Consider the following 13841-nt stretch of genomic DNA (forward strand, 5'->3'; position numbering starts at 1 on the left):
TGCAGCCCTACCTAGGAGCATGACGGCTATTGGGACTGTAACATAAAGTTTAACTTTAAATATGTGCGACCAACAACAAAATGCAACCTCATCTAAAATATGTGCAGGCAATGCAGCAGTGTGCATGTTTGGCTTCATGTATTACGTGTGGCCAACATGGATTTTCATCACTTTTTGTGCTGGTACAGTATCGGCAAAAAAAATTAAAAAGCAAAAAAAAACCTAATCAGAAAAATGAATGGTTAAATGAAATATTTCAAAGCTTAGGTATAAATAGATCTAAACATCTTCTGGGGTCCATTAGATGGGAAGTTCACTTGAATGTGAAATTGGACTCAGATGCTTTCACTTAATGGTAATCAGCTGTAACTAGGGCACTGGATTCTGAAAGGACAAAGAGGCCAGTCTAAGCTTGTTCCACAACTCCACAGGAACGTGTAATTCCACACACAGTGTTTCTAATGAGCCGCAGTTTGTCAGGCAAAAGAATTCATGCAAAATTCATCTGTTTCAGTTTGGACACTTTGAGGACTCTTGTTTTCACAACACAGCACAAGAGTTTGGAGGGTTACCAACAACTGAACCGGATCTGAAAGCAATCGGATCAAATAGAAGTAATCAATTTATTCACATTCAGGAAGTGTAATTCATATGTGACATAACCGTAAATCAGGGCTACTTTAAGACTATGCCCCTATAGAGCCTTCTATCATTTTTTTAAAATAGCACTTTTATAAAGGAAATAAATTGTTTATAGCTCATATAGTTACTTATTACTCCATCCATCCATCCATCCATCCATCCATCCGTCCATCCATCCATCCAATCCTCCATCCATCTATCCATCCATCCAATCCTCCATCCATCCATCCATCCATCCAATCCTCCATCCATCCATCCATCCATCCAATCCTCCATCCATCCATCCATCCATCCATCCAATCCTCCATCCATCCATCCATCCATCCATCCAATCCTCCATCCATCCATCCATCCATCCATCCATCTTTTTGATTGCTAGAAATAAAGCAATTTCCATCTGATTGTTTGCAGCTAGAAATAACAGTGAAAGAAGTTGCAACATTGAAAAAAGGTAACGGGGTCACTGCATCGATCTGCAATTCTTGTACTTTAAAGTAAGAAACACTTAAAATGAGCTTCTTTAGAGTAATCATCCCTCTAATGGGTAACTTAGAATAATAGTATAATAAATCATTGGATAAACCTCTTTTACTATTCTTCCCACCAACAATAAATCTAACACTCATTCAATAAGGCAGCACTTTTAATTCTTGTTTTATCACCTTTAAAAAATATAGAATTCATCTCTGTTTTCAGTCACTTTTTCTGTTCTACTGTGTTTTGTCCCGTGTCCTAATAATTTGTTGTATGGCCTCATATGATGACAATAAAGTTTCTCATCATTAACACAGCGGCCTAAAAGTAGGTTTTCAATTTTAATTTCTTTCATAAATTAGTCTATTTAATGAATCAATACAACATTTCTTGTAATTGTTCTTGTCTGGATGTTTAGTCACGTGCTGTGGGTTTTTGGCTAGTCAGCGCCCGTAGAGAGTTGCAGAGAGGAACGGTCACATCTTCAGGGAAGCTGTCTTGCACTTCCTCCAGCTCCTCTGGGGGGACCCCGAGGCGTTCCCAGGCCAGCCGACAGACATAGTCTCTCCAGTGTGTCCTGGGTCTTCCCCTTAATAACTACTTTTCATCTATTAAACTTTAAACAGGCTTGGTCTGTGTGTGATTTATGAATACATTACAATATTAATAGTCATATATAATCTTTGTCAACACATATTTAAATGAGTTTTCCTCATCTGAGCTGCAATCTGACTCAAAACTATGGCTGGATTGCTCGCCATTTTTTTTGCACCAGTAATGTACGATTGGGGGTGTGAGGGGACTTAAGTTAGCAGGAGAGCATGTAAACAGAGAGCTCTCAGCAACAGGGAGGGGAAGAGGCGCGGGGTTTCTCTGTGGCAACAGTCAGAGATGAATTTGTTTGAACTCTTGCCACTCTGCTGAAACTATGTCCTTGAAAACGATACAGATTTTTTAAAAATTTTGGGTAAAAATAGCATCTTCATAATGAAAGGACCACTAGGAACGCCTCCACAATACATAGATCAAAAGATGATCAGAGTAGAGCTTTAAAAGTAAAACAAGAAATATGAAACGCATTACAATTCTGAAACATTTAACATTGTGGGGGAAGGGATTATTATGAATCACAATAAGAAGGTATTTGTAATGTATTACACCTTGAAGGTAACTTGTAGTGTCTCCTCTCTCTTTCCCCTGGCTGTATTCAGTGATAACAGGCCAAACCACCTTTATGTAACCGGGGACGACTAAATGGACCAGCAGGAGGAAAACCAGCAAACCCAGAGAGGAAATGAAGGATGTGGTGTGGAGAGCAAACAGAGGAGAGCTCTCCCTTTGTGTGGCTTCTTTTTTACAGCTTCCTCCCATCTCAGCCACATAGCGTACCACATCTCATCTGCTGAAAAACACACAGTCTTAAAACAGGGTGAGAGCACGCCAGAACATTTTAAAGTGGCAAAAGCAATATGACGCAGTCATAAACTTTGCCAGAGAACCAGAGCCAGTTTACAGCAAAATGAAGGAAATCTACTGTAAACCACTACATCAAAATTAGTCACGGATCAATGTTTGTCCCTGATAGGTTTAACCACAGATGCTGGAAAGTTAGGATACCAATAAAAAAATGCATTTTACACAAATTATGACAAAGTTTGGGCAACGTTTTCACTCTACATTCATTAGACACTAAATCAAAACAGACAGAATAACATGTGACCCGAGTTAAACTGAACATATCACAGAAATATGCAGATATGTCGTAAAATTTGGAGAAAAGAAAATGGAGAAAAAATTAAGGAAATTTATGGCCTTTCTCTTTCTGGCAAATTTATGTTTACACAAAGTACGAGCAGCCTGCAAAACAGGCCTCCTAGAAATAAGTCAAACGTTTATAAAATAAAAATGAAAAAGTCTTTAAATGAGCTAGAAAAATCTGCCAAATTGGTTAATAAAATGGTCTTACCCATTAAGAAAAAAAAAACTAGTCACTAAGACGTGTTTTTCTTAACTAAAATTAGTTTGCTACTGAAAAACCTTCTCTATAAAATCTTTTTTGCAAGATAGAAAAAAAAGACTTTTTTTTTAACAAGATTCTTGTTACTTTTTTTAAGAGTCAGTATTTGACTAGCATGTTACAAGACTTCAGTTCCAAAGCCAGCATTGCTGATGCCATGGGTTTCATAGATGCACTAATTTTAGGCAACTTTCATTTTTTGGCAGCGCCTATAGATGCTTAAAGTTCTATAAAGCTTGTGCAGGAACAACTGGTCCCCACCAAGCAACTTCTAGTTCAGGGAAAGACAGTGCAACCCCCCATTCTGCAGCCATGTACCTGAATTTATCCTACTGATCATAACAAAACAAAAAAACAAAAAAATAAAGAAAGATGCCATGATGAACAAGCCACAGTCTAGCTGTTTTAATACCTGAGCTCAGCTTCAGAAGCTCCCATCTTATTGTTCTCAAATTCATAAAGTGCTTCAACTCTTTCAGATCATAGATTGTGAATAAACAATTACCTGATGTCACTAAAAAGGTCATTTTAAATCTTAGAAATACAGACTATATCCTCTGAATTTGTGCATCGTTTATTAACATAAAGTATAATGTAGTGCATTTCAGGCAATTTGTGCAGCTTGGTGTGGCTAATAAAGAAAGGCGCTTTAAAAGACTGAAAGAGACATTGTTAATAGTAAGGAAGCAGATACACAAAAAAACAACAGCTACCTGTCTGTACAGCTGGATGTAATTTAGTGATGACCAGAGATAAGACTAAAAACATGTTGGTAATAAATATGCACACACGCAGGCGCACAATAACACTAAGCAGAGCAGACATCCTGGTTAACCCACTGACCCTGGCTAAAGACCACCCATGACCTCATCTAGACTGACACACAAACTACATGGCTTGACTGTTCACCCAACTGTGCTTCACTTTTGACATGAACTTTACGCAGGCGTGGTCGTCCTTAAGTGAAAGGGTCGGGTGGTGTATCGCTTTCACTCCTCTGTTGTTCTCTGGAGGCTCGCAGATTCTGGAGGATCTGAGACTGATGGAGGAGACACTCCTTCATCCTGTCCTCAGTCAGGGTGAGACGCTCCTCCAGTACAGAAACGGTCTGTGCACAGAGAAGCAAACTCATCATAGTCATGTCATGGTTTAGGTTTCTTTGCCTTAGTTTTTTGCTTCCATTATGTTACCGTCATGATTTGAGTTCTGCTTCCTGTTTTATTTTGAAAGGTTTCCTGTTTTGTCATGCTTTTGAGTTTTACTACCCTGGTCCCAGTGCATAGAACACAAGGTGCTTGACACATAAGATATTTAAGGTCATAGGTTAAAACAATACAAAGTCATAAAAACACAATAGACTAAAAGCAAAACAATCAAAAAATAAACATTAAAAGGACGGAAACTCTGTGGTTAGTTGAGAATGGGCCATTTACATACATCTTCCGAGTAACACTTTATATTAAGATTCCTAAACGAGCTTTGTTAACGCATTAACAAGCATTATAATAGAATTTTTAGGGTGTTAGTAAGACATTTATTAGTACAATAGGTCTATTAAGGTTGTTTATAAATCTTATTAAGCTTATTAGCCCTGACAAATTTGTTAGGCATCTATAATGCCAATAAATGTATCATTAGCATCTTAAAAACATCCTAATAATAATGCTAGTAAATGTGTTAACTAAGTAATTTAATAAACCTTATTAGACTTATTGTACTAATAAATGTCTTACTAACACCCTAAAAATTCTATTACAATGCTTGTTAATGCGTTAACAAAGCTTGTTAAGGAATCTTATTATAAAGTGTTACCATCTTCCGAAACTATGTTACTGATAATGTGACTGTATGCTTTGAGTTGTATTTCTGAACTGACCAGCCACTCCAGTCTAATGTCAACAATAAGAACATAGCTATAGTTAAAGCTATTATCAATTTCATTTTAATGACGCCAATAGCATAAATGAATGACAAACAGTTGTAGTGAAGTATTTGGCTTCATTTTATTGTGATAGGAGATTACTTCACTGTAATCTAATAGCAATGATAACAAATAAGCTCTATATGTTATGCTGAATTGCTGGTTTATAACATCAAAACTCTTTTTTTCAATAAGGTGCATATCTTTTATACACATGATTTTACCAGGATCAATCCTCCTGACAGTTTAAACCGTCATTGAAATCTGAAATGGGGAATACTGTCACTCTATTGTTTTCTGTGATAACTGACCTGTGTGAGAATATCCAACTGTCGAACAATGTGCTGCAAGGTAGAGTCCAGACTCGATGCATGACTGGAGAAAACTTCCAGAGGGTGTGTCAGAACTGTCTCCTCTTCCTCCCTCCTTCCTTTTCCTGTACTGAAAGCCCCCGTCTGGTTCCCAGCAGCTGAACTGACCCAACTTCCACTTTTGTCGCCTTTTTGTGTCTCCACTCTGGAAGTGTCGACATGACGAGCCTGGAAATCACTTGACTGATAAGTGCTTGAGGAGGTGTGTGGAGGCTTCCAGCGTGTAAGACTGTTCATTACCTGGAAATGACAGCAGAAAACAGAGAATATTAAATACAGAAAATACTTCTTTTAAGCAGACCGTCTTACTTAGGTATGCTCTTGTTTTACCCCTGATAAATGCTTCATACTCCATAAGAAACCTATGTAAGAAACCTACTATGTAGTGAAAGTAACATTTATTATTATTATCAGGAAATGCTACTGGGGAAAAAAAGAAAAAGATTAGAGAATTGGCTCAAAATACAGCAAGAAACCGCTTTTCTGAAAGATGTTAAATTAGTCTGTAAGGATATCCTTGAGCTTCTCAGCACAGCTCTTTAAGACAGAGTGAGCTTTATGTTGGCTGGAGACAGACACGACTCAAAGGAAGAACTACTTTCTGTGCTAGTGTCTTATTCAGTGCCTCAAAGCGCCAAAAGAAAACAATGAGTTAGTTTAGTCGTGAAATATCATTTTTTAGGTTTGTTGAACAGTCTTGTAGTTACAAAAAGTTACAAAAGGTCCTGATATGTTCTTGCTGTTTAGATACATTTCTGAACAGATTCCACAGAACAGGTTGGCTTTGACCGTTTCTAGGTCTAGAGTTGCACTACACCTGAAGGATTTGTTCCAAGGAGCTTCCAGACCTCATGTTGTTGGTGATGGTTTTGGTGCAAATCACATTTTGGGATGTATGTAATGACTGTTTCTGAAAAAAGTAACAGCAGCCTGTCAGAAAATGTCCCAGTTGTTCATATTAGTATTAGTATATCAGGAAAGGGTCTGCTACATTAAACTCATTGTCATTGTCTCGGCAGAATTTATCCACGATGTAAATGGGGGAAAAAAGGACGGATAAGAAAGTCAGGCAGTAGTTTGTATATATATCCCAAGAAACGATATTTTGCAACTACTAATTTTCTGCACTGCCTCACCTGAAAAGAATTTGCGTCCCACATGCTTTTTATGTCTTTTAGTCATCTCTCTAAATGAAAAAAGGGTTTACATTGGAAAAAAAAACAGCATAGATTTTCTATGTCTCCATCATCCATGCATGTGGCTCCTGTTCTCTATACTTCTTCTAGCAGATGGTTTGGGGGTGGAATCTGTCACTGCAGATCCTTCGTTACAGGACTAAAGCCAGTTTTACCTTTGTGCAACCCACATGTCAGGTTTAGCATATACTGCGCGATTACAAATTTTGAGGCAATAAAAACGTGTTAGGTACATAATCTTGTTTTGATATTGAGGCCTGATGTCACGCGACCCTGCGGTTATAAGCTAATCCCTGTGGGACCCATTGCGAAAGATGAGGAAACACATTGTTATTTCTTTCATTGATTCAATAGAGCCCCTTTTGTATTTTTTTGAGTCTGTATGTGAAACAATAGTAGTGTGTGATGGGAAAGGTGCAAGTGGGCTAAGAGACTACAAGAAACAGAAGGGCAAAATGAACGAGGACTTAATCTGAGAAATGGAAGTTGAAGAAAGACAAGGGGGGAGTCACACATTCCTGCCTTAATGCGTGGAGCAATCGATTCTAGCTCACTTCCTGCAGACAACCCAAACTTCAAAGAGTGAAGATGAAGGAAGGAGTGCAAGACAGATGGAAAGAGTTGAAGTCTGTGTGTGTAAAAAAGAGGAGGTGGCTGGCGGAGCACACAATTATGTCCTGGGCCGAGGTGAACAAAGCTGTTAGTGTGTGGTTGGAAAACTGCCTCTGCTATCTGTGTCGGTTTCTTCCTCTTTTCCTTTCGGAGCCTTTCATGGCCGTCCTACCCCATTCCTCACCTCCTCTACCACATCTGGCCAACATCTGTTCTGCTCATTTACACGCAACAGATCCAGACCTCCAACCCTCTGTGTGCCCTCCCACTGCCAGGAAGTTTGGCTGTAATCAAACATTTAATAGGCAAGGCTCCCCAGCTGGCCAGCATGTCAATCAGTATGTGCCAACATGTAGACACACCGGAACACTTACAATAATGCAGACAAATAATAGCATTAAAGAAAATACCTTCTTAACCGTATTAAAATATCACATGCAAGATTAAACATTTCCAAAAAATGAATAAATCGTGAATACCCGGTAGATGCACAACTAACAGAATCATGATCCAAGCTCAGACTATATAAAAAGGTATTCCCCTAAACCAATAGAGCTAAAGCCTGACTTTTGAACAAAGCACACCTAGTTAGGACATTTAAGGAGACAAAATAATAGCTGCAAGGCTTTGTGAAAGCTAGTGGGTTTGCTGCAATAGTGGTCATTTGTTGCAGGAATGTGGGGACATTGTTCTGCTTGCTCTTGAAACAGTTTGTGGTTTAGGGGTTTGGTGGTGCAGGGCACAACACAGACTACACACTGAAAAAAAAGTGAACTGGCTGTAACAGTCTGCTACCAAAGCTTTAAAGTGTGGATGCCATGCTTTGAACAACTTTGTCAAATAAAAAAGCCCTTTAAACGCTGATTCTATTGATACCAATAGTTCGCGTCGAAAAAAATCCGAAGCATATGAATAATAGACATCTTTCGAAGGAATCAGAGATTTGGATCTGCCGCTAGAGCGCAGGCTGGAAGTGAACCCGATATGACCTGTGACGTCATGAAAGGCGTTGATTTTCGCAGTTCCGCTTCGGACAGCATGTAAACAAAACAGGTAGTCTTCGTTTCTCTCGTGTTTAAATCTGTTAATCATCAACATGCCAAGTCGTTGTGTGGCAGCTGGATGTAGCAATACATCTACTGAAAGTGTATCTGTGTATAAAATTCCCAAACAAGAAACGCTGCTGAAAAGGGGAAAGTTCAAGAAGGTGGACGGCGAAGGATTTTTCCCTCCAGATCTGCAGGAGAGAAGTCTGCGTTTTCGAAGGGACAAAAACCGGGACACAAATGAAGAATTTTGAACGGAGAGTTGGGAGGAGGATCTTGGCTTCTGAGTCGAGGAAAGGCGGGTGAGCTGGAAGCGAGCGAGCCGTTTTCTGGGTCGGAGAGGACGGCGCTGGAGTCGGGAGCGGAGGCTGCTAAGCTAGTGTGCATCACGATGGATCACATTGAGGCGAAGTAGTCGTGTTTTCTGTTGTCCTTGGATCCAACTGGAGTATTTCAACGCACTCAATGTTTTGCAAGAGAAGCAACAGGCCTGCAACGTTTTTTTTCTTTTGCTTTTGAGGTGCCGGTACCGTGAGTAAACTGAACTTTGTGTGTGTGTGTGTGAGCGCGTGCGCACGAGAAAAGGTTTCAAACGGGTTCAAACGGGTAAAACTGTTAATGTTCCACAGTTGTTAATGGTATACAGTGACTTTGTTAACTAAAGAGTAGTACCATCTGGGAAACTTTTATTTTGTGACATTTATTTTGTAAATTGGGTTGAAAACCAGTGTTTACCTTTGTTTAGATTAGGCCAAAAGGGGACATTTTGAGTATATTTTAGGGTAAGTGGAGTAATTTAATTTTATACATTTTTTAGACTTACTGGAGTCTAGCCGAATCTTCATGCTGGCTATCGTCATGATCGGCATGATCACTAGACCTACTACTTTCTGCTATATCCTCCTCACTTTCGCAAAAGGGTTCGAATCGATACGGTTGCAAAAGTGACTCATCATCATGATAATCTCCGCAACTTTCCTCTTCATCTTTCTGTTCATCTGATGATAAATCGCTAATAGAGACGGTAGCATCACTCTGTGCTTCGCTATCGGTGCTAGCCATGTTATCTTCCTTGTCTTCCTTTCGTTACGTCACAAACAGGGCGGCGCGAATTCGGCGGAATGCGTGAAGCCGGCGGCCGTCCTCGTTGTTTATATTGCGTTTTTCGCTATTTATTCTTTTTCGAAAAATATTAAAAACAATCGCAACATGAAATAGAAACTATTTACTATATTTTGGCTTATTAAAATAGGCCATGTCACCCACACTTTAATATCCCCAAAAAGTCAGGAATCCCCTGATATACACTCACTGGTGTTAGTCACACTTGCGCCACTTCTCGTTATCGCAAATGTCCAATCAGCCAATCTCATGGCAGCAACTCAGTCCATTTAGGAATGTAGACATGGTAGTAATAGTAATAAACGAGACTACAGGCACTTTGTCATCTTTCCGTTAGCCGTGAGCCTGACACCCATGAAGAACACGGGGCAGGAGGCTCCGCCTTTGTTTATACAGACACGTAACGTTGCGCTGCACAAACAAAACATGTAGTGATATTCATGGAAATCTAACAGTGCACGTTCATGTTTGGTGTTACTTAGTGAAGGAGAACAGTAATAAAAGGTTTCCCACATAAACCCCTTGAAGTCTGAACACAGGACTAGCAAAGTAAATTATCAGCAAAGATGAATGTTTTTTAATGTGTTTATTATAGTATCATCACACACCGTATGCAGAACTTTCCATAAAAAAATAAAATAAATAAAAATACTTCAAAAAAAAAGTGTGGTGATGCTGTTATCCCATCCCTGTTGTCCCATGATGCTTATATTACATGATGCTTGACATATATTCTGCATTATTATAATGGTCTGTGGGAACAACTGTCACAATAAATCCATATTTGGATTAAAGACTCCTGGCTTTTGTCTGCTGAATGCAAAATTTTTTTTATTTATTGAAGTCAGTCTAGCTCTTCTTTGCGAAATGAAACTTCACAAATATGCTTTTTGTCAACTTTGCTAACTTGGAGGTTCCAGTACAGCGGTTGGTGCAGCCGCCTAAAGAAAGTCGTGGATGGATTTTCAACACATGACAGAGCCACTTGACATGAATCAGAAATAACTCGGATGGTAGAGAATCCATCAGTTTTCTAAAAAAAAAAATTGCTTCAGAATCAGATTTTGAATTAAACTGAAAAAATGTAGGTTGTGTTCTTTTTTTTCTCTGCAGCTGTCCCAAGGACCAGTATTGGTGACCCATATCATTAAACAGACGTCCTCTCCATCCAGATTACTTATTTATAATTGTGCATAATAAACAAACAAAGGCATTTACAGGACTTACACTTAAACTAACCAACTCCCCTTTTCCATTGTTGTCACTGCATTAGGCTGTAAAAGGCAACCAAACACAAGCAACAAGATAAAAACTGTCCTGATATCAGAGGTACTGCTTTACACTGACTATAGGAAATTACTATATAGGGAGTGTAACTCCAATCAAGGAAATGTCATTCTTTCTATTCAGAATTGTTTTTAAATGCATTTTATTTTGCGATTATGCTAAATCATTGATCTGTGCCTTCTCACATTCTGCAGCAATTCAAACTCCATGAGTCCAGGACATAAGGTGAAAGGTGGTTTCAATAAATGCTAATCAGTGATTATCTGTTGATGAAATTAACTAAGGCACTTGAATTAATTTTAAGGCAATTTTTGACAATCTTAATATTTAATAGTTTCATTGTGTATGAACTATACACAAAAGAGATAATATGTTTATTTGTGATTATGAGTAAGAATTGGATTTAGTAGTGTATGTAGAAGTATGGGTATTTTCCAATCAATTTTATGGCCAACTTTGTTTGATATATCTTTGTATAGATACACATTTCTGTTGTTTGTCTTGCTTTGTGTAGTTTTTTTTTTTGGCTTTGATTTCTTCTAATTATTAAACCATTTCCAAATCCAGAATAATAGGTTTGTAACGAGTACTCGGATATTCGTGAGCCTTTCCCGAAAATATGAGAGCAAATATTTGTGATGTCGGAGATCGCTGATTCATGATGTTTATAAATCTAATGGAGTGTAGTGAAAATACACTTCAGGCTATGTAAATATCGCTCGAAAATAGAGAATAATATTAGATTTTGAATACCTAAACCTAAAGTCCATCCATACTTAAACTAAGCTAAACCGCATGTACTACTGTGACTGGAAGTAAATAAACCTTCAAATGGTAAATGGTCCATACTTGTGTAGCCCTTTTCTACCTTCCTCACAGGCACAAAGTGCTTTATAGTCACATTCCCACTCACACATTCACACGCTGATGGAGGCTCCGCTGCCAAACATTGAAGCCAAACCTTCTTCAGAGACAAAGTGGGGTTCAGTGTCTTGCCCAAGGACATTTCAATATATGAGAGGGCAAGGCAGGAATCGAACCTGCAATCGATTGGCGAGGTTCAATCTCTGCCCCCCTTCCTTCAGAAATTCGTGCAGCATCTTCCTCAGATGCAAAAGTCTCAAACAAGCGTCTTGAGTTGTCTGAGCTTTCGTGATGAACCGGAGGAGTCACATGACAGATTAAAAAAAACTGCAAATACTTCAAACCGCGAAGAATGAATCGGGATGAAGCGGGGAAACCTTGTATTTCAGATGTCTTTAATTTCTTTTATCTAAAACATGATGATAAAACTGGTGATCAATATATAAATCAGAATCAACAGATCCTAAAAAAAAAAAACTCCATTTTGTGTGATCTTGTAAAGTAGATCACAGATTTTTGAAACAAAAACATCAAACCTTGAAGTATCAGCCTTAGTTTTACAATCTCCTCTGTCAGGAAAACTCAGAGACTGTGACCCTTTCATAAAACGCAGTTTGATCTCATGTGAAGGGTCTTTCTGATGAAGTACTTTCCCCCGCTGCCTCTGTGGAGTCCCTCTGGGCACAAACACATCTTTAAATAAATGGAGCCCTGAAGTTCTTCAATGAATTTCCGTCTTAATTGGAACTGCAAATATTACGTGCCCACTGAACCGTATAACTGGTCCTGGTACCCCAACAGAAGTGTTCAGAAAATGTGACCAATAAATAAGTGTCAATAAAAATGTTATCTGGTCTTTTACTTTGAATGCTTACTCCATTGAAGAGCCATTTTGCCATAATCCATAGATGGTTAGTCATTGTAAAGCTCCATTTGTTTGCCTTCTTTATGTGCAGACATAGGTGCCTGCATTCAGTAAGTAGTAAAGTCCATCAGCTTTGCAGCTCATGAAATTTTGCTTCTATATTCCCTTTTTTGTTGTTAATTAAACAAAAAGTTCTTCTTTTCCCCAATTTAATTTTAAAATGATAGTCAGACATAATTTTTTATTGAAATGTACACACTAGTTGAATTTTTGGGAAGTGCTGGCTGGTTAATAGATATCCAACACGGGGCAGGATATTTTCCTTAAGTGTGGGTGGTTACCATGCGGATGTCCCAAGCAGACAGATAGCGGATAACAAAGGAGGGTGAGACCTCGAGTGGATGCATTCACTTCCTCAAAGCCTCATGAGCATTTCCTCCTCTTCCTGCCTGTCTTCCTGCTCTAACAATTTTAAGTCATTTTCCACTGACAGGAATAACTTTGGATTGAAATGCTATCACTGATGTTGCTGTGATATTTCTTTTGGCATATCAGCAAATATATAAATATGAATGTGAACGATTTCTTTGCCTTATTTGGTGGAAAACTGGAAGCTTTGTAAACAATTAGCGATGAATGATGAAAGTGACTTTTTTGTTGTGGTATTTTAGTAGAACAGACGGGAAATAGAAGCTTTAGATCTGCTGCCAGTTCTACCTGACTTCTGACTTCCACTCAAAAGCTTTCACAGAATAGATTAATGTTGTTTGACACGCAGCTTTTTAGCAAAGGTACTTTATGTAGGAGTAGCAAAAGATGTTTGATGATTTTCACAGTATGCTATAAAAAAATTTAACACCACTGGTGAACAATATTCAAAAAACAAGTCTTTCAACAATATATAAAAAAAACTATTTTTAAAAAGCTTGTGTGTGGTATCAACTACAGAAGATTTGCATTTTCTCTAAAATGTTTGCTGTTTTGCACAGTTGCACCAAAAGAGTTGCCGTTTGGCACAAAGCTGCTTCTCTCGTTTTACAATCTGTGGGCTCACATTTATTGAGTAAACAGTTGAAGAGTTATGGTAGTTCAAGAGGCTTGTGGTATTTTGGGTTGCTGGGGACAGTTCCAGAATTACTGCACAACATTTTAAGGTTGTAAATAGTTAGGTGAACCTGTCGAGTGAAAATCTAAGGCACTTTTTCTTTTTCTAAGAGCATGCTACGGGCACCAGGTTGTAGCGAAAACAACACATTAGGGTGACGTAAGTGAGACGCAGGGAAGTCGCAGAAATTTTTCATTATTTCACTCACCGAAACCCTGCAATCTGTGGAAGGAGAAGAAGAGTGCAGTTCAAGAGATAAGTGGACGCACCCTGGACGCCTCTTGAGGACCTGGTGCACACTTCCCGTTTGCAGTCTGAA

At 38.7% G+C, this 13841-nt stretch overlaps 1 protein-coding gene across 23 annotated transcripts in view; it reads right to left on the reverse strand.

Moving 5' to 3' along the window:
• Positions 1-3691: 3691 nt before the first annotated feature.
• The window catches only part of poc1b (POC1 centriolar protein B), a 48218-nt gene continuing 38068 nt past the window's right edge, over positions 3692-13841 (reverse strand). For 5 of the 23 annotated variants that reach the window (XR_013656279.1, XR_013656278.1, XM_078948235.1 and 2 more), the window contains 3 exons: positions 13731-13836; positions 5366-5665; positions 3692-4241 (listed from right to left, as the gene is read on the reverse strand). Coding sequence is in view for 18 of the 23 variants with exons in the window: in XM_078948235.1 (XP_078804361.1) it covers positions 4092-4241; positions 5366-5665; positions 13731-13836 (556 nt within the window). In the remaining 5 variants the exon portion in view is untranslated. Of the gene's footprint in view, positions 4242-5365; positions 5666-6242; positions 6336-13730; positions 13837-13841 lie in introns of those variants that run through there. The other 18 variants (XM_078948243.1, XM_078948240.1, XM_078948244.1 and 15 more) reach the window with 8 other exon arrangements.

This window comes from Oryzias latipes, chromosome 6, assembly GCF_053564925.1.
Source record: "Oryzias latipes strain Hd-rR chromosome 6, Olatipes_Hd-rR_3.1".
In the NCBI taxonomy this organism is placed as follows: domain Eukaryota; kingdom Metazoa; phylum Chordata; class Actinopteri; order Beloniformes; family Adrianichthyidae; genus Oryzias; species Oryzias latipes.